General features: G+C 37.0%; 2 protein-coding genes across 3 annotated transcripts in view; one reads left to right on the top strand and one right to left on the bottom strand.

Annotated features, from left to right (window-relative positions):
* The window catches only part of LOC139959958 (regulator of G-protein signaling 11-like), an 85,431-nt gene that overhangs the window by 34,017 nt on the left and 33,052 nt on the right, over positions 1-18,362 (top strand). For both annotated transcript variants that reach the window (XM_071957911.1, XM_071957910.1), the window contains exon 7: positions 4,779-4,860. In XM_071957911.1, coding sequence (XP_071814012.1) covers positions 4,779-4,860 — 82 coding nt within the window. The remainder of the gene's footprint in view (positions 1-4,778; positions 4,861-18,362) is intronic.
* LOC139959960 (uncharacterized) lies at positions 12,363-16,588 on the bottom strand. Its single transcript, XM_071957913.1, has 3 exons — positions 16,146-16,588; positions 13,658-13,758; positions 12,363-12,794 (listed from the first exon to the last, which is right to left on the bottom strand). The coding sequence occupies exons 1-3, from the start codon at positions 16,235-16,237 to the stop codon at positions 12,592-12,594; spliced, it is 396 nt and encodes a 131-aa protein (XP_071814014.1). The 5' UTR covers positions 16,238-16,588; the 3' UTR covers positions 12,363-12,591.

The raw sequence follows: 18,362 nt of genomic DNA, 5'->3' as shown, positions 1-18,362 counted from the left end.
GAGGAATAGTTAGAGAATTTAAGAGAGGATAAAAAAAGAAGAAGTAAAAGAAAGAAAAGAAATGTGATATGTTTTTGAACTCAACTACAAACGGAGACAAATTCTCGAATTGATGAGCTGTAAAAGTATGTGACGTAAATGAAAGTCAGCATATTGACAGGTGTTCTGTGTGTTTGGGGACGAAAATGAAACAAATCTGATCTCTTTTGACTCGTTAGAAGACTGTTCGGTTTTCTCAGATTCTGATAGATTTTCATCGAGTCTTATTGTTCTATAGTCTTGAAATTAAATCAAACTTTGCCTGCGCCCCTTAAAAAAGTTGTAAACTGTCGCCAAAGATAATGTAAAGACAGTATAAACCGAATTATTCAAATGACTGAATAGTCCATACATGTGTATTTGAAAGTTGTCAGTTGACCAGAGGTAAAGTTAAAGAGTATGGATGTTAAGAGCAAGTTGGACACTAGTTTGGACAATTAAATCACTATATCTTGGTACAGTTCCTACATAGGCATATGAATGCATTATTTCTCCTCCCATATTTCCCCAGGGTGCTGTTTGACCTCAGGTTCCAGGGCTGCATGTATAGCCCCTGACCCCACCCCCTTCTTCCGCCATGTAGGCCTATCCAGCAGATGTCTGCCTATTTACGAGTGTCAGAGGGGCCAGGCAAACCATTAAACACCCACCTGCAGTCTGCCCACAATACATCTCCACAATTCCCTTCTCCCTCCCTCCCCCCTTGCCTCTCTCCCTCCCCTTCATCCCTGCCCCCTTTATTCACCCGCTTCCTGCACCACATCCCTATCAAAATCATTCAAATTGTTACCGCCCTATTTGGTATGTTGTTTTAGCAAGTAATCATTTTAAAAATTGTATAGATCTGCTTTACCATGTGATTTATATCTTACGCACATGAAAGACTATTATTGACTTTTCAAGCAGTTTTGGAAAGATTCAAAAACAGAAATACAAAAAATTGAAAACGAGAACATGACATTAGAGCTTTTATTCTACAGCATGATTGCCGTTATCGGTGACATATATTTACATCAATTTCTTGTATTCAGTCTCTAATTTGAATGATAAAATCGATACTCACAAAACTGAACGACAGTTTTTGAAATTCTCGCTGTAAACCAAGCTCTTTAATTTACTGCCCATTTGTGTAAGGCATTGTCATGTTACTTTCTGTCATTTACGTGAGTGCGCGATTCGGCATATCATTTCTGCGGCTGTTCCGGTTCCATGAAGGCGATTTCAGGAGTTGGATTTGTACTGGCAAGGTCAAACATTATCTGTTTGCTATTGTGCTTTCAGAGGAGGGAAAAAGTACACAATGGTTGTTTGTCTTAGGTACATACATTTGTCTACCTGTTGGGGTCAGTAGTATTTGATATCTTGTAACTATAATAAGCACCGGCCGATCCAGGGTATCTCAGAACAGGGGCCTGGGAGACTTGAAATTACAAATTAAAATATAGTGGTATATCTTAAAGAAAAAAACATCAGTAGAACAAAAAGAAAGGAATACCCGCACAAATCATGATTAAATTTCGTCAAAATTATGTGTGCAGCTAAATTTTTGTGTCAATTAAAATTCAAAGGAGGCCCATAAACCCCTCTCTGACCATTCATATTCTGACTTTTACCACACCAAAAAAAAATAAAAAATGAGTGCATGAATGAGAATCAACTTTTTGTTTTTAACAATGGAGAGAAAATGAGCCATTTTAATAGATTTTTGCTCTCCCTGATTCGTAAATGTCAATATGAAACGATGTCAGGTGATGACATTTTTAAAATTCCATGGCAATACTCATATGGTATAATAATATGATTGGTGGGTTTTCGTGATCAATACCTAATCTTACTTTGGTTAATACTTGGTATAAGGGTTTGATGCAATTGGGCGAAAATTGCCAAAGAAATGCAAAATACTGTGTTATTAAATTACATTCCAAACTTTCTGCTGCAGCCATCTATGATGGTCTGATTTCTTCAAACGTCAGGATTAAATTTCCTTTCAATTTGCTCTTGGAAAAGGGTAACAACAAAAATAGATTTGACCATTTTAAATTAAATTAGAATTCTTTATATGACTTTGGTTAGATTTTGGCATTTATTAGAGTAACTGTATGTTGATACAGGTCTACAGTAGCTGTTCTATTCTGGGTGGTGATCATTGTTCTTGATGACAATTAAAGCCATGTGTAAAGTCCCAACAATGGTTTGCGTGGCAGACAATGTTTGATCCTCATGCCAAGCAACAGTACAAGCAAATAGAAATTAAAGATTGAAATGTAGACATTTGTAGTGGCAGATCTATATAAGGTCAAACAAAACAGGGCTTCTTGGAAAAAGGATCAGTCAAACAAAAAACTGCTACTGAAATAATGGTACACAACAAACCATTGTTAATCAAAACCACGGTATAAAATGTTTCCTGAAAGCAATTGAGGGCGGTATTGAAGAACTTAGCATAGACTATGCTGGCCAAACGACCAAGTCTTTGACTCTGAGTACATCATTTCTGTATCTTGCCGTGTGGGACGAATCTAACCGTTATAGTCATTACCGACTTTGCAATCCGCGGTCACTCTCACAATTTTGCAAGGTCGGTAAGAGTGACTCCATAGTTTTTCCTTTCGGAAAAACCAAAAAGTAAGATACGAATGCTCAATTTTTCCTCTATGTACCTTGCTTTTAGCAAAATTATGCCTGCAGCTAAGTTTTATTTCCAATTATTTTCAGAGGAGGAGGAGGCCAAGTCCCCCTGGACCTCTCTGTGGATTCACCCCTGATTCCTACCCACAGTTGCAAGGGGTCTTGCATATATTGTACTATATTGCATGTAGGTCCCAACACATAAAAACATGACAGTATATTGGACTTCAAACCGCCTCCCAAATTGTCCTAATTCCTGACATTATAAGTGCAGCTAACACACATAATTACCATTGCATTTATATATGGCTAGTGGCAATTGTTACTATGGCAACAGTTAACGGCTAAGATATGAGTTTCTTAATCCTGAGAACAATTTTTATTACTGGTTGGTATATTTGTAAGCGATGAGTTGTCAAATTTCTGTCAACCCCTCTTCTTCCCCATCCTCTCTGTTTATTTATTTATATTTTGTAATCTTTTTTAATAGTAATACTGTAGTCAGTATAAATCTAACTTCATAATAAGGTACCTAGAATCTGCCCCCAGTTCTGACACTATTGTATATATATATATGCCATTTGTCACTATCAAACTGACTTATCATGACCGTGAGGCAATTTTTCAGTTTTGAGAGAAGTCCATTTATATTGAAAAGATGTACCTTAATATAAACTGTGTCACTTGCTGACCCTCATATCATCTCAAGGTTATGTAACTGTATTTTCTGATCAGTTTTTCTTGGACTTGACCATGGGGAAATCTGACCTATTTTTTCTTTCCTCAAATAAGCTCAGGTTGCTCCATAAACAATGATCTCCACAATGAGCTGCCAGCTAGAAACTTTGCATTCATATCATAGAAGGATCAGGGTCAAGAAGTCTGCAAAATTATGACATCCAATAAAGAGGGACTTGAGTATTCCAAGGCAAAATATTTTACAAAATGATGGGAAAATTGTAAGGAAAAATTATGAAAGGAGATCATGTTAAGCCTTAAAATATAAGACGATATTTTTAAGTTTAATTTGTGTCGCAAATGAGAAATGACAAAGATTGTTTGTATCTTTTGATACTGATTTTGTCTACAGTGAAGTATTAAAACGAAAGACATCATGCTGTTTGTAACATTTTATAGTTAAAAAATTATGCAGAAATGCGGCCTTGTCGTCGTGGAATCGGAAACCAAAGTGTGAACCTTTGATTTAAATTCATCAGATAAGAGCGTTTTCCTTGGATAAGATCAGTTGAGGGAGAGCTAGTTAATCAACAAATCTGTCTGTGTTATTAAGGAACCGGTGTTATATTAATTTAAGGGTCTGGTTGAAGATGTAGATTGCTTTGTGTCAAAGATATACATATGTGATTGCATTTTTACCGAAATGGCTTCCCGATAGTATGAGTCGTTATGGAGACAAAGGTGTCGACAATGTTCTGTAAAGTTGAAGTAATGATCAGTTGGCTACAGCTAGTGCTAGAATGACATCATGACGGATGGGTTAAACAGTCACGTTCTTGGTTCTATATGCTGAAAGCATTAGCAATGTATGTAATCAAGTTGGCGTGTGTGTGTGTGTGTGTGTGAGTACGTGTTTATGTGATGCCTAAACATGTTTTGATTTGTTGCTAGGTAAAATGATATCCCATCACCCAGTGATGATTCCTGTTGACTTTTTGTGCAGATCACATATTATGCGTATTAGGGAGTGGTGGGCAGGACCTAACATGAGAAGGAACTTCTAGATGCAAATTTCACCATAACTGCTCCTTGTTTTAACTGTATGTCTGGGATATATATAATAGTAGTTGATATCAACAATTAAAGTGTAATTTTGGCATTCTTCAATAAATATTCATAAGGGGATGGGGGGAGAAGGTATAACGGGCTGATCGAGATTTTGCTTAAGTCAGCTAATAAACACAAACTCTGAAGAACCTGAAGTCGTCTGTTTCAGGTATATGGACCATTGAATATTAATTCAGCTGACACCTGCCTGCACTCCCCCCCCCCCACCAACGTCCTCTTTCCCTCACCCGTACCATTGGTAAGTCTCTAGACGGCTTTTTGGTCATATTACCGCTTTATGTTCATGTGTCTCGTTTCATGTGCAGGATAGCTAAACAGAGGAAGACAGCAGACAGAATAATCCGAGAGACTCAGGAAAGGGCTTACTGGAGGATGCACTACCCACCTGTAAGTATAAACTGGAGCTATACCTTGAAAGTAGCTTCCTCAGTTTGGTAGAAAATGATACCACACCTACCGAGATTATAATTCATCAAACTAAGACATATTCTTTTGGAGTTATTTTCCAAATTTATGAAGGACAAGCGAGTTGGACTTGATTTGATGTACAACATTGTAACAACCAGATAATTTTTTTCCCAAATAAAACAAAACTGTTAGCAAACTGCTTATCCACTAAAGAGCCTGTGTAAGAGATATGTGTAAAAGTAAGAGCCTGGACCTGACGTTTGGATCCTAGCAGGATCTTCTTCAGAGGCTGAATGACAAGTAACAGTAACAGAAGGGACAAATGCATACACAGAGCACGGACAGGTTAATGAGCAGAGTGAACACAACAGAGAAAGATGTTAGAGGATTAGAAGACAAGGGATGGAGAGAAGAAGGAAACCAACAGGGAAGAGGAGAGGTAGGAGATAAACTGTAGAGAGACAAAGAGAGGATTAAGGGAAGATGGTGGGGAGTAAACTGGGGAAGGACAAATAAGAAAAGTGTGGAGAAAAAAAATGTGGAAGGTGGAAGGGGAAATTGAGGGGGGATAATTTTTGGTGAATTTATTATTAATCACTTGTAAAAGCCAAGTCATGCTAATGGCCTACGTTGTACTAGGATTATAGTGTCAATAGGCTTTGAATAGCTAGGTTATGAAGATCAACTAAGTAAGCTGCTTTTTAAGAAATCGCAATATTAATGTAGGAAAAAGCCCAATCATGTTCTAATTGATTTAAATGGGTGACACAGATCAAGCCACTCATGATGTTCAACCTCCCCCTTTCCCCATCCCCTCCTCAAAACAACATGAATATGCCCTTATAGCATACTGTATAATGTGGGGCTACTTTTAGTTGATCACAACTTTAATAAAAGAATGTAGACTCAGTGATGTCAAGAGTCATTCGTCTGCCCTTCATGAAGTTTTCTTTTTTTTCTTGTAGAGGAAAAAATGAAAGGATACTTTATTCTTTACCTATATTTGCCCCAAGCACTGATTTACCTGAGACCCCCAGGGACTATAGCCCTACCTAGAATCCTCTCCCCTTATCCCTCAAAAGTCCCACAAATATTAGTTTTGATTTATTGACTGTGCGATCTATAGAGCTGCTGTAAATAATGAACAAGTATTTTTTTTGGGATCATCTCTTGCAAATAGCACACATTCAATGCATGATCCCCGACAGTGTAACAATAAGTATAAGGCATTGCTGTGTCAAAAGTACAACAACGTTGATTGGGCTGTAGCATCCTCTGCAGTCATGCTAGGTAGGATGCAGACTTTGATAATGCTTCAGCCTTGCTGCACAGAATCTTGCAGCAGCTGCAGCTATTCTTTCTGACATGCTGCCTATTGCCATTCATACTTTGTACTCTATGAAGCCTCATTTCACCTGGAGCAAAGAGTTGCATTTTTAGTTTTTAGATCCTCCTGTAAGCAGGAACTCGCGAAGAAGCCTCATTTGCTTATCAAAGCCGCAACCTGACTGAAGTCAGTCTCTTACATTCATATTTAACGTCGATGATTATGAATTGTCAATTTTTAACAACTCTGTAACTGGATGACATACATTAATCTTGGAGTGATTCGAACTCGGGACCTTATGATTGAAAGGCACCGACGTTAACCACTGTGAGCTAACACTCTATGTTAAAACATTAACAGCTAACAACTCTCTGTATGTTTCACTGATAATTACACCTCGTTAAGATGGTTCAATTTGCAGATTTTTAACAAGTTTTTGCAGTTAAACGTCATCAACATCCTGTTAAAATGTTTGTGAAAATATGGTCGGAACCTTAAGAGTAGTCTGGTTGGTCTAGTCTATAGTTATGCATATTTTTGTGTGTTTAGTATCTTGTGTTTGTAATTCCTTCTCATCAGGAATTGGTCATAAGTTAACCACTGAGCTATTACACTCCTTAATCATCATTTTTCTTTAATCATCAGATTCTTTTGCCCACAGAATAGTTAACTGTTTACCATTTCCTTTAGGTATGCTTGGGATCAAATTTGGTGTATTGCACCATTCTTCCAATTTTTGAAAAGTCTTCCTTGAACCGTCAAATTTTTAGGTGTATATCTAAGATTGTTCATGTTTTGAGTTGCGTGCACACTATAGTTTTGTTTCCCAAATATATGTGGGAACTATTATATCCATGCTTTTAATATTTTGAATTGTGTGAAGACCATTAGTTAATGAGATTTGTTTGATTCACATTTTCCAGCTAACAATTCTTTAAGTTTGAAGTTTTTAGTGTGATACAATTTAATTTTCTTTTAAAAATTAAAAAAAAAACAGTATAAAACACTGAATTAATTTTTCTGGTTTCCTTCAGCGCTACTATTACGGTGTCAATAGGCCATATACATTCCTAGTGCGATTGCCACCTTTGTTTTATCGTAGACAGATTTATTACATGCTGTACACTGATGATGGTTTGGATTGTTCAGAGATCTTAATTGAAAGCTACTTTTGGTTACCATGGCAAACTCATTTAACAAAGTGCAAATTATACATCTGAAGCATGCCCTGATAATTGGATAAAAAGGATTGTGTCCAAGGTTTGAAGTGACCACCTAGAGATAATAACATCTTATGATAATTGTTAAGAGGAGAAACTGAAATTACATCAAATGTCTCCTGGTTTACAGTGACAAATTCAGCTACAAATAAACAACAAAAGGAGAGAAGGGAGAGAATGCAAAGAGAATGTACAAATCTAGCTTAGAAGCTGGATCAATTATGGGTTAACAATTAAAGTCTCACATGAACATAAGAACACATATGGTGTAGGTGATGCACTGTGAAACAGACATCATCTAATATGTATATGTATATATATATATATATATATATATATATATATATATATATATATATATATATATATTAGTAAAAAAAATTCAGTAATAGCAGTATAGTGCTCAATACAACTTGGCAGAGCTATATAGATATATATAAACACGCTATTCCATCACGTTGCAACTCAAGAGTTTGACGCAAGCCATATTATACATAGCATTATAATGATGCACAAAGCGATGCATTAAGCTATCGTGACAGCCTAAATCGTCCATTAAATATGGCTGAAAGATATATATATCTTCATTCCTCTGTTATTTAGAGGTTGCCAGATGATTTGTGAAATTATCAGATACTGTCATACAAATTGTAACATTATCTTATCTTCGTTTTTTAAGTGTCAAAAGACTGAAACAAAAATTATCAAAAGTCCTCAGAAGAATTGTATACATCTGAACTAGAATCTTGTTCAATTAATAAACAAGTTTGTTGCAGATAATGTCATCGAGGTCAAGCTTATGTACATATATGTGCTATATTAATATACAGTAGTTATTTTGTGCAATGTTAAACTTATAGGCTGGCAAAGTTATCCCAAAATATGCCAGTAAATGCTCTGTCAATGTTGTGTTCAATTGTAATTCACGGAGCAATTCCGCTGCCACCTTCAAACATTCACCTTGTCCGAGGCAGTTATCGATAATTTACATTCCTGAAGGTCGTTAAGAATAATTTGGAGAGGAATGACCCCCTGAATAGTTCTTTTCAAGACTCTTCGCAATTTTTGACGAGCTAAAAATTTGGTGAATATAGGCCGAACTGGTGACCTTTAATATTATTGATGTAAGAGATTGAATTTTGAAAATATCTTTTCATATCATAAGCAAATGTCAAATATGAAAGAATGCACAGATATAATGCAAGTTGTATTGCTCCTTATACTTTTTTGCGTGGAATGTTAAAACTAGAGTCCTGATTAAAATATTCCATTGAAAGTGTTTGCATGACTTACATAAAATCTTTCATCAAGCCTCCCAGGAGATAATAACTCCAGCTGTTAAAGTGATATTGCTATGGTGGCACATGGTATAAATTTTTCATTAATTGTTGAAATGCCTGCAGGGATCACTGAATAATTCCACTGGGATCTGTGAGCTATAGCTCACTCTACAAATAACTGACATGTTGGCAGAGTTAATTACTCACACCTTGAGAGGTGTTCTTCATTTCTTGTTTTGTGTAACGTTACAGTACGTTGTCATTGTTTCCACTCTGTACATTAATGTACATTAGTGCTTAGCGAAAGGTGACATGGCGTGTAGACATGTGCTGTGAGCCTCAGCTTAATTTGCATATTTGTAAGATACCAGTTGTATAGTTTGTCACATAGCAAGAAAACCAACAGTAAGTCACAGTTGTGGTTTTGATAAATAAAAACAAAGAAGTAGAATGCCTTCAGGATTTTTAATACTTGGAAATAAAATATTTATGTCTATGTTCCACACCATGGTTTCATCAACAGTGTTGTTATATATTTATTAATACTGTCACTATAGTGCTGTAAGCCAGAACAAAAACCGAGCTTACAGATTGTAAAGGGCAATACATATATTAGTGTCATATTACCACAGATTATTAAAAGTAAACCAGCCATAGCCTCAGAGGGGTATTAAACTGTTTTATATATGTATATACTTGCTTGCACCCCCTGACATAAGCCATACTCACAACTCCCAAATGCACGAGTGATACGTGAAGGATGTGTTGCACACCACAGCGTATAATTTACAGAAGGTTGAATTCATATATGTGATGCCGCAAGGGATTATTCCCAGGCATACATGTACAGTGAGCTACGTGCAATATGATCTATGTAGTAAACATACTATAAACGACACAGAACAGACTTCTTCTTTCTTTAGATGTACATAACCCGATCAAAATTTTAAGATCCGACCAACAAAACTTTAATTAGCTGAGCTTTGCTTTTAATATTACCAGTGATTCATATGGTTCAGACAAGATACAAATTCTATTTTATGGCAACTTGCCAGACATTTTCTGTCTTAATTGCCAGAAAGGTATATCCGAAAAAGTTTCTGTCATGGTTTTGTACAGTCATTGCTCTGATAGACAGATAGAAAGAGAGAGGAAGGAAGAAAGAGATAGGTGGAGAGAGCAACTGTTTATCTAGCTTTTGAGACCTTATCAATTAAGTTCTATCTATACTTTGACCGCTAAGTTAAAGGTGGGATCGCTCGTAATTTCCTCGTAAATTCTGTCCTTCACACCACCCGATTCAAAAATAATATCAATACTACCCTCTATCGGATCGTCGCTGTTGTCTCGTAATTTCTCAGCAATCCCGTATTTACGGCTAGTAAGCAATAAACGGGTTCGGTTATTTGAACGGTGGCCTTGGCGAAATTCCTGCATAGTTTCTTGTCTGTGGCAGTACAGGGAGTTGTTATGGAACAACTCCCTGGTCAGTAGTATGCGGTATTACGCCGCGTTTTCGTGTGTTGTGTGATACAAAACTCAGTGCTTTGTTTTACGTTCAGAACTTTTCACAACTAATGGGCTGTACAGTATAGGTTACGGTCGAGCTTTGCATCAGGCGTAATAGTTCGACCAGGGAGCAGCTACTCTAGCAGTTCCCTGCTTTTACTCTTTTAGGCCTACATGGTGAGCAGTCGAAGTCAAGAAACAGCTCAAGAAACTAATAGTTATGAACTTTATGTCTGATTCACGCTGACTGGTGTCACAAAAAGACAAACGTGAATGAGTGAAAAAATTGACTGAAGTGATTACAAACTATTGGGTATCAAACGTAAAGTCAAGTCCGTCATGTGTGAACAATTGGTATTTCAGCCAATTTAGGTATTAATTATACATAGACTGAGTCACAGCTTACATTGTATTTTATATATAAATTTTAGTTATATATCAGGAGGGAAAGACAAAGCATTTTATGTCATATACCATATACAGATAAATATGTATATTTAATTATTTTTGGACTCCTGGCAACGGGCCCTTTAGGCGATCACAGAGCACTTGCCCTAGCTGCACCCCGTCCTCCTAACCGGTGCACGTAAACCCTGTCCTTGCACCCCTTTGACCCGAATTAAAAAATAACGAAACTTGAACGGAAAAGGAAAGGAAAATACGTTGCCATAAGGGGCGGCTCCACCCTCTTTAGAAAGGATTGGCAAAAGGGGAATAAGTACATGAACAATAAACTAATAGTTATTTCCATTGAAAAGTGTCTCGCTGAGCATCGGCCGTCAAAGCAAAAAACTTTTTTTCTAAATCACGTCAGTGTATTGCTTTCCAGCGTACTGTACTCCCAGAATTGACTATTCTGTTTCTTGTTCCGAACGGCTCCCAACGAAATGCCAAAAAGTCGGCAACGGGGTTGGGGTGGGTTACCCAGCTCCACCATGGGGCACCTCATCACGACTGACTCGAATTACAACTCGAAACTTTAACTGAAATTGGATTGAATTTAAAAAAATATATACTAGATGTCTGCATGGATCATACTTATCTATACTATTGTGTGACCATATAGGCGTACGGGCTCTATATAGTCAACCAGGAGAGACTGGGGGGAAGCTTTTTTTCTTGCCACAGAAAATTAAACATTGCCCGGAAGTTCCTAGCACGATTAATTCATTTCAAACTTCGACGGCAATGAAGGACAAAGAGAACCATATAGGCCTATGCCTGACTATAAGATCATTGAACCATCACGAACAACTCCGAATAATCTTCCATTTGCCGATTCATGACACTGGGAAGTAAGGGGTGGGGGGGGGTGGGGCTTTCCATTTGATCCGCAAGTATATTGAACGGTCACCACAACAAGGGTGTATAGCTTGGGACTAGCACGGGGAGACTTGTCAACCTTGTGAACTTTTTTGGGGGTGATATGCGGGGGGGGGGGGGAGTCGGCAAACTAAAACATACAGGGTAAACAGAGGGGAGGAAAGAGGTCAAGAAAGAAAGCGTGAAAGACAGATGAAGGGATGGAGGAAGAAAGTAAAGAAAATGTGGAGATGGAGGCTAGGGGTAGAGATAGATATGATATGAAAGTACAGAGAGAAAAAAACCAAGAGCAGAAAAATGGAGATCACTGGGATACTTTCAAATACACAAGAAGAATATACAATCTAAATACTGGAATTAAATAATGCACAACATAAATACAGCTTTATGACATCAACAAATCAAAGGGGAAGGATATAATGTTTCAAGGATGCTGGAAAATAAGACACAACAGAAGATGATTATGGTTTCTGATCTATTAGGCTTCTTCTCTCTACTGCTACCAGGATGTAAGAGACCACAGGGACTCGCACAACTCTTTAAGTTGTGATGACCTCTGACCCTTACTATGCCTAACTGTTATCTTGCCAGGAAATAAATACACCAGTGCATGAGAGGAGGTGAGAGACAGGACTGATTGATCGTGTCGATAGGGGTACATGTGATTCAAGAAGATAGATGTAAAGATAAGCATCGTTTGGACACTTCAAATGGGACCCCCTCCCCACCCCCCCACACCCTCCCCCACGTTCAAATCATATCCCCTCCTGGCAACGGAAATGAACACCAGTATAAATAAACCGATACAGATATTTATACACGCTCTGCGTGTAGGCCAATATACAATAATATAAAGCTGGCCATTCTCTGATTGTTACTCCTTGATTGAATTTCCCCAACCTTGCCCACCTTGACTTAGAGGGTGGCCAAGCTCCTGATTCACAGTCATAGCTACTATCGAACAAAATGGACGAAAGCAATTTATCTCAATCTGGTGATGCAGATGTATCATTAGCTGCTAATCCAACGTTTGTGAATGTCGCACAACCTGTCAACAAAAGTCTGGGAAAAGTGCTTGCCCCTGCCATATGTATGATCTCTTTTGTTCAGGATCATGTAAATGTGGCAATGTGTATTCGTATAGTCTGAGGTTTTTCTCCCATGCTGCTCCATATCTAATCCTACTGGTGACATTGGACAGAACATTGGCAGATGGCTTCTTGAGAGGTGTTGAAGTAACTGGATCAGGAGTATCTGTAGAGATTACATAAAACAAGAGTTACTAGATTGCAAGTATCCTGCTATAGCTTCTATGGCTGTGACTAAAAATATACCTTTTGTTTAGAACTTATCACACTTATGCAGCACTGGAAACTGATATTTCAATTTAAATGGTGTCATTGAGTTAGAGGACATTGAAGTTACAAGTATGTTGGTGAAACCAAGACCACCCTCAAGAAGCAGTTCTAGTCACAAGTCAATACCATGAAAATGGAGACTCCAGTAGGGGAACACTTTCAGCTGCCCAATCATACCATTAAAGACATGTCCCAACAGGTAACTGAATTCGTAGACTAACCATCTCAGACATAGTACACCACAGCAGAGATAGAGAGAGCGGACAGAATGCCCTAGCACCATTCAACTGAATAGGCTCAATATACAGGAAGGACATGACTAACTTTATCCTGCTCCATCTCTGTATTCTGCTATAGTTTATTCGCCCTCTCTCCTTACTTAATCCTCGCTTTGTACTCCACAGTTTATCTAAATACCTCTGCTTTCACTGACTCCTTTTGTTCAATACACCATTAACTTCTTTCTTTGTGTTCACCATGTCCTCTCTGTTCCAGGCTCTATTGTGTCTCTTGAATTTACTGTTACTAGTCAGTTTGCCTCTAAAGAAGATCCTGATAATATCAGGCCCACTTACTTTTATAAATTTTCATACACATGTATGCTTTTTAGTGGATCAGCAATATGCTACCATTTTTTTCTTTTCTTTTGGAATTAAATGAGAATGAAATTGTATTATTTTTCTGATCACATCAGATCAGATAAGATTAGCACTGCTCTTCCAGTCTGTAATTCATGCAAGGATAAACATATAAATTTACCTTCTCCTTTCTGAGTGTCAACTGATCTTTCTGTGGTGACAGCTGCTGAGAATGCCTCTGTTTGACTTTCAGCATCTTTCCGGAAAAGATGCATTTGAAACCTATACAATGAAACCAAAAAAATTGTCCGTAAATCATATAACTGAAATAGTAATTTTACTGTACACCCCAAACTTAATTGTATGCATAATGAATCTGGTAATGACCAAATCATTACAAACATACATGTTTTTATCATACCTACCCAAGAAAAAATATGAAAGAGAAAAGTAACAAACAAACACTCAGGCATATTTCAATAATAACATATTGTTAACCCACATTGATTTAAACCCAGATAAGGATGAGATATTCTTTCATACTCTTCTTCAACATATCCATAAACCGCGGTACCTTTCAAGAATTGTAAGGATAATTTTGTGTTGCCCAACTGCTTGCCCAACAACTTGAGCTCACATGTCAATGTAAAATTTACTATGTAAACTTCCTGTCTTAGTGAACTGATTGGTTTCATATCGCTAAAAGATGTCCAGTCTTTTGATGAGAGTTTGATGTACACTCATTATTTACCTACTGTGTAAACTTCCTGTTTATGTGATCAGTTGGTTTCATGAGTGAGAATTGAGATGCTACTGTAGCTTACACCATGACATAAGCCCACCATTGTGAAAAATTCCTGTTTACATGAATAGCTTGATTTCAGACTACCATTAATTTAACGCTAGATTACTCTCCACAAGAGATAGTTTCGGCCACTAAATTTAATAGATATTATAATTTTTGAACACTAAACATCAGATCATTCACAAGAAGCTGAACAAAAACAAGCATAGTATATACTGACTATATATAAAAAATATGATAACTTAGCACAGCATTATAAAGTATGAGCATCAGGCCTACACGCAAAAAAAAAACTGGTACTTTCTTACCCCCAGGCATGGCTATATAAAGGTTTATATAGGTATAGCTATATGTACTATGGTCCCTCAATTTGTGAGGCTAATTTACCTAATATCTTGCATAGCAGTTGGGTTCCTTCAAAAATCCCAAACACAGACATGTACACATGATTGCTGGAATATTGGACAGACAGTCAGTAGATAACAGTATAACACCCTGTTGCCCAAATGAACCATTAAAACTTGATTGCATATATGCTGGCTGTGGCTGACATTAGAAAAACCTAAGGTCTAGTTGCATACGCAGCAGTGTGAAAACATGTGAATCAGTTAGGAGTGATTCTAAATTATTTATGTAGATGCATTATTTTTATAGGAAAAATTGCAGGTCCATGTGGTTGTACTTGTACAGCACAGTAGGCCTTCCTCACTGGTGTATATTACAAAATTAGGGAATACAGTTACTATGAACACTAAATTCTGATACTTATTACTAATACTATAGGCCTTAGTCCTATGTTATATGCCCAGTTAATTATGACTGGGCATAGGTGAGGCTTTTCTTTCAAATGCTCATTCACAAGAATTATTCTTCAAACAAGGACAGCTGATAACAATTTAGAACCTGGAGGGGGTGGGGATGAACAGATCACCTAGGCCTAGTGGTTAGAAAATATATTTCCATCAATTTGTTGAGGCAAAAACAGTTTACTTTTTGGTGATAAGAAGGCCCAGCTTTCCATGGCATAAATATGAGGAGTGAAACTAAAGACCCCCAGTCCCTGTCAGTCTTCTTTAGGAAGGATATTTTAATTTTTAACTGTATACAGTACAAAGTGGCTATTCTTACAACTAGTCGTAAGAATAATTTTCGACTACGCATGGGCAGTTGCTATTTTTATGATTAGGAGTACTAATTTTATGACGATGAGTAACAATAACTTCCGGTTAGGGTTAGGGTTATGTTTAGGGTTACCTCTACTACATGCGCAGTTGCTTTATTTACTGCACTTGAATTTGCCTTTGTCGTAAGAATAGTTTATAATTGTTACGACTAGTCGTAAGAAACGGCCTAGGCCTATACAGTATCCTCATGACAAGCATTCACAAACAGTGATGATGATGACTCAGTAATACAACTTACTGCTATTTTGTGCTAGGATAAGTATGATAAGGTTAGCATACGCTAGGTCCATTGGAAAAATAATGAATGATAGGCCTAGTTACAAAGCCTAGGCTCATCAAATCATGTATGTTACAAATACAATAGCATAGACACTGCGAAGTTCGAACACCTAAGCCTTAAAATACCCCAAAAACTATCTTCATTTTATTGACAGATATGTACGTACATACTTGCGCACGGGTCATTTTGGAGAGGAAATAACTGTAGCTTCCTAGTTTTTAGTGATATTGGCTTTCGCTTGTAGGTTATCATGGTGAAATCGTGTATTTCTTAGGGGTGTCCGAACTTTGCAGTTTTCTGTACTTCGCAATACTGACAGTTACCTAGGACAATACCCTGTAGTACTACTATGTACTAGTATTACCCTATACAGTTTTAGCCTAGCTTAGCAAATCATTACCTTTTTGTGTGATCCTGAAGCAAATGTTCTGCGAAATCTGCGTTGCTAACAGAAGTCAAATCGTGGACATGTTTGTAGAGTTCTTTCTCCATTTGCCAGTTTACGTAGGAACGTAGAAGATAGATCTTCGTGGCATCTCTTCGTCGCTGTTGTTCGTTTGCACTGCTGTTTTTGTCAGGTTCATGCAACAATGGCTTTCCTCCACTTGAACCTATACGCTCGTTCCAGGATAAGGTCGTTTTCTTTCGCCCGATTCTCCTTGCCCTGATCCCTTTTCCATGATTGTCACTATACTCTAGTCTAATCGAATGTATTTGTACGAAAATCGTACAGTATTCTTTACTCAAAAGGCACACAAACAACAAACTATCGCGTACGAAAATCCTTTGCGGTAAACAGTACAATAATCTGAAATGCTGTGCTATAACATTATGTGTGCATGGGTACGGACTTGTTAACGCATACGCTTGCCTGTGCTATTCACTGATCTTAATTTGCCACCGAGGTCACGTGAGTTTTAGGGGTCCCATTAAACCTCGCTGAAACCTCGATAATGCCAGCGCCCTCAAAAAAAAGTCTACGAGCGATATCGCCTTTAATATATCAGGCTGTCTTTTTAAGTTACATGTATTTGCTAATGAATGGAAGAATATTAAAAAATGAAGCTAATTTTAGCTATGCTTTTCTTGATTATGGACACCTTTGATATAGCTTAAAGAACCCCTTGTACACAAAGCTGAAGCCAAAGTGAATTAGTCAGGTCAAACATCCGGAATCTATGCATGCTGAGTTCTACAATACTGCCCTCATTCCTTTTCCGGAAATATTTCATACTGTAGGTTTGATTAAGTATGTAATTGTATAAAATGCTGATGTCATTATGTTCTATTGGCTACAACACTAACATTATTATTATTATTTTACATAGTCTATCTTATTGCAAGGAAAACAAGGAAAGTTTATATCTTCTATATTGCTTTGTTTATCACAATCTTTTATTTAAATTGGAAATTGCCCAAATCTCCCTATTTGCTTCCTAATTTCCTGACTTTTGATATGTTTTTAGCTGGATGAACATTGAGAAAAACCTTTTTGTTGAATAATCCATTAAATTGCTTGTCCTTTTTTGTTGTACAGTACAACAATTACATAGCCTTGTATTGCAGTGAAAATAAAAAAAATTACTTCCTTTGTTGCTATTTATATCCTCATCTTATTTTAATGGATATTGCCCAATTCTTCCCATTTTATGCTAATTAATCTCATGGCTTTTGAGAACTTTTTATCTGGATTAGGAACAAGGGAAAATATCCATTTCTTGATATATAATGGATAAATGTTGAAGTCATTGTGCCCTACAGCTCACAAATGGTAGCAAAACCTTTTAATGTTGCTGTTTTTATTGCTATCTTCCCTTAGTTGGAAATTTTCCAAGATTTTCCAGGCTATAATCTCTCAATGTTTGAATTTTAAGGAAAATTGTAAATATCCCTTTGTTGTTTTAATGAATTTAGACAAGTTGGCAGCTCTGAGATTTTGAGGGTAGTTTGTTAATTAATAGCCTTCATTTGGTGACATAATCTAGAATGTCTAGGTTTGGTAATAGTAAATTTATAAGTGCAAACTTAGTCTGCAAACCACCTAGTAGATAAAATGGCTGACCTAAATGCAAAAAGTTGCATTTAAGTACAAAGGTGTTAATTTTTGACCAGATGAATTTTTCTCAGTTTCAGTTTGGTGTAAATAGTATAAGCAACTAAAATCAAAGCATATTGGCTTAGATGTTTACGATAAGTCTCTGTGGCTTAGATTCTGGTACAAGTGAGGACCATGTGAAAACAGGCTTTGCAGTTAAAACAAAAATGTAGCGTTGGCCAAATAAAGAAAAACTGGATTCGTAAATGTACAAATCTGGTAGAGTAATTAGCACATCTTTGATTTATAGAGTTAAGTTACTAGACACAGAATAATGGTAATCTCATTGGTATGCAATTTTTGAAGATCAGCAGACCAGTGGTCAAATATGGCCCACATAATATGCCTGACAATCAACCCCTCGATCCCTTGTACAAATATATGCCATGAGCTATCTTTCTTTAAATAATGCTATGTAGGGCCCACTGGGGCCTATAGATTGCAACCGACTCTCGTTATGTTTTGTATTACAAAAAGAAGCAGCAAAAAAAACCATACTGAAATTGCAACTTTGTCCCTGAT

This window comes from Apostichopus japonicus, chromosome 19, assembly GCF_037975245.1.
Source record: "Apostichopus japonicus isolate 1M-3 chromosome 19, ASM3797524v1, whole genome shotgun sequence".
Classification (NCBI taxonomy): domain Eukaryota; kingdom Metazoa; phylum Echinodermata; class Holothuroidea; order Aspidochirotida; family Stichopodidae; genus Apostichopus; species Apostichopus japonicus.
Note: the sequence above shows the minus strand (reverse complement) of the source record. Positions and strands in the feature narration are given on the sequence as shown.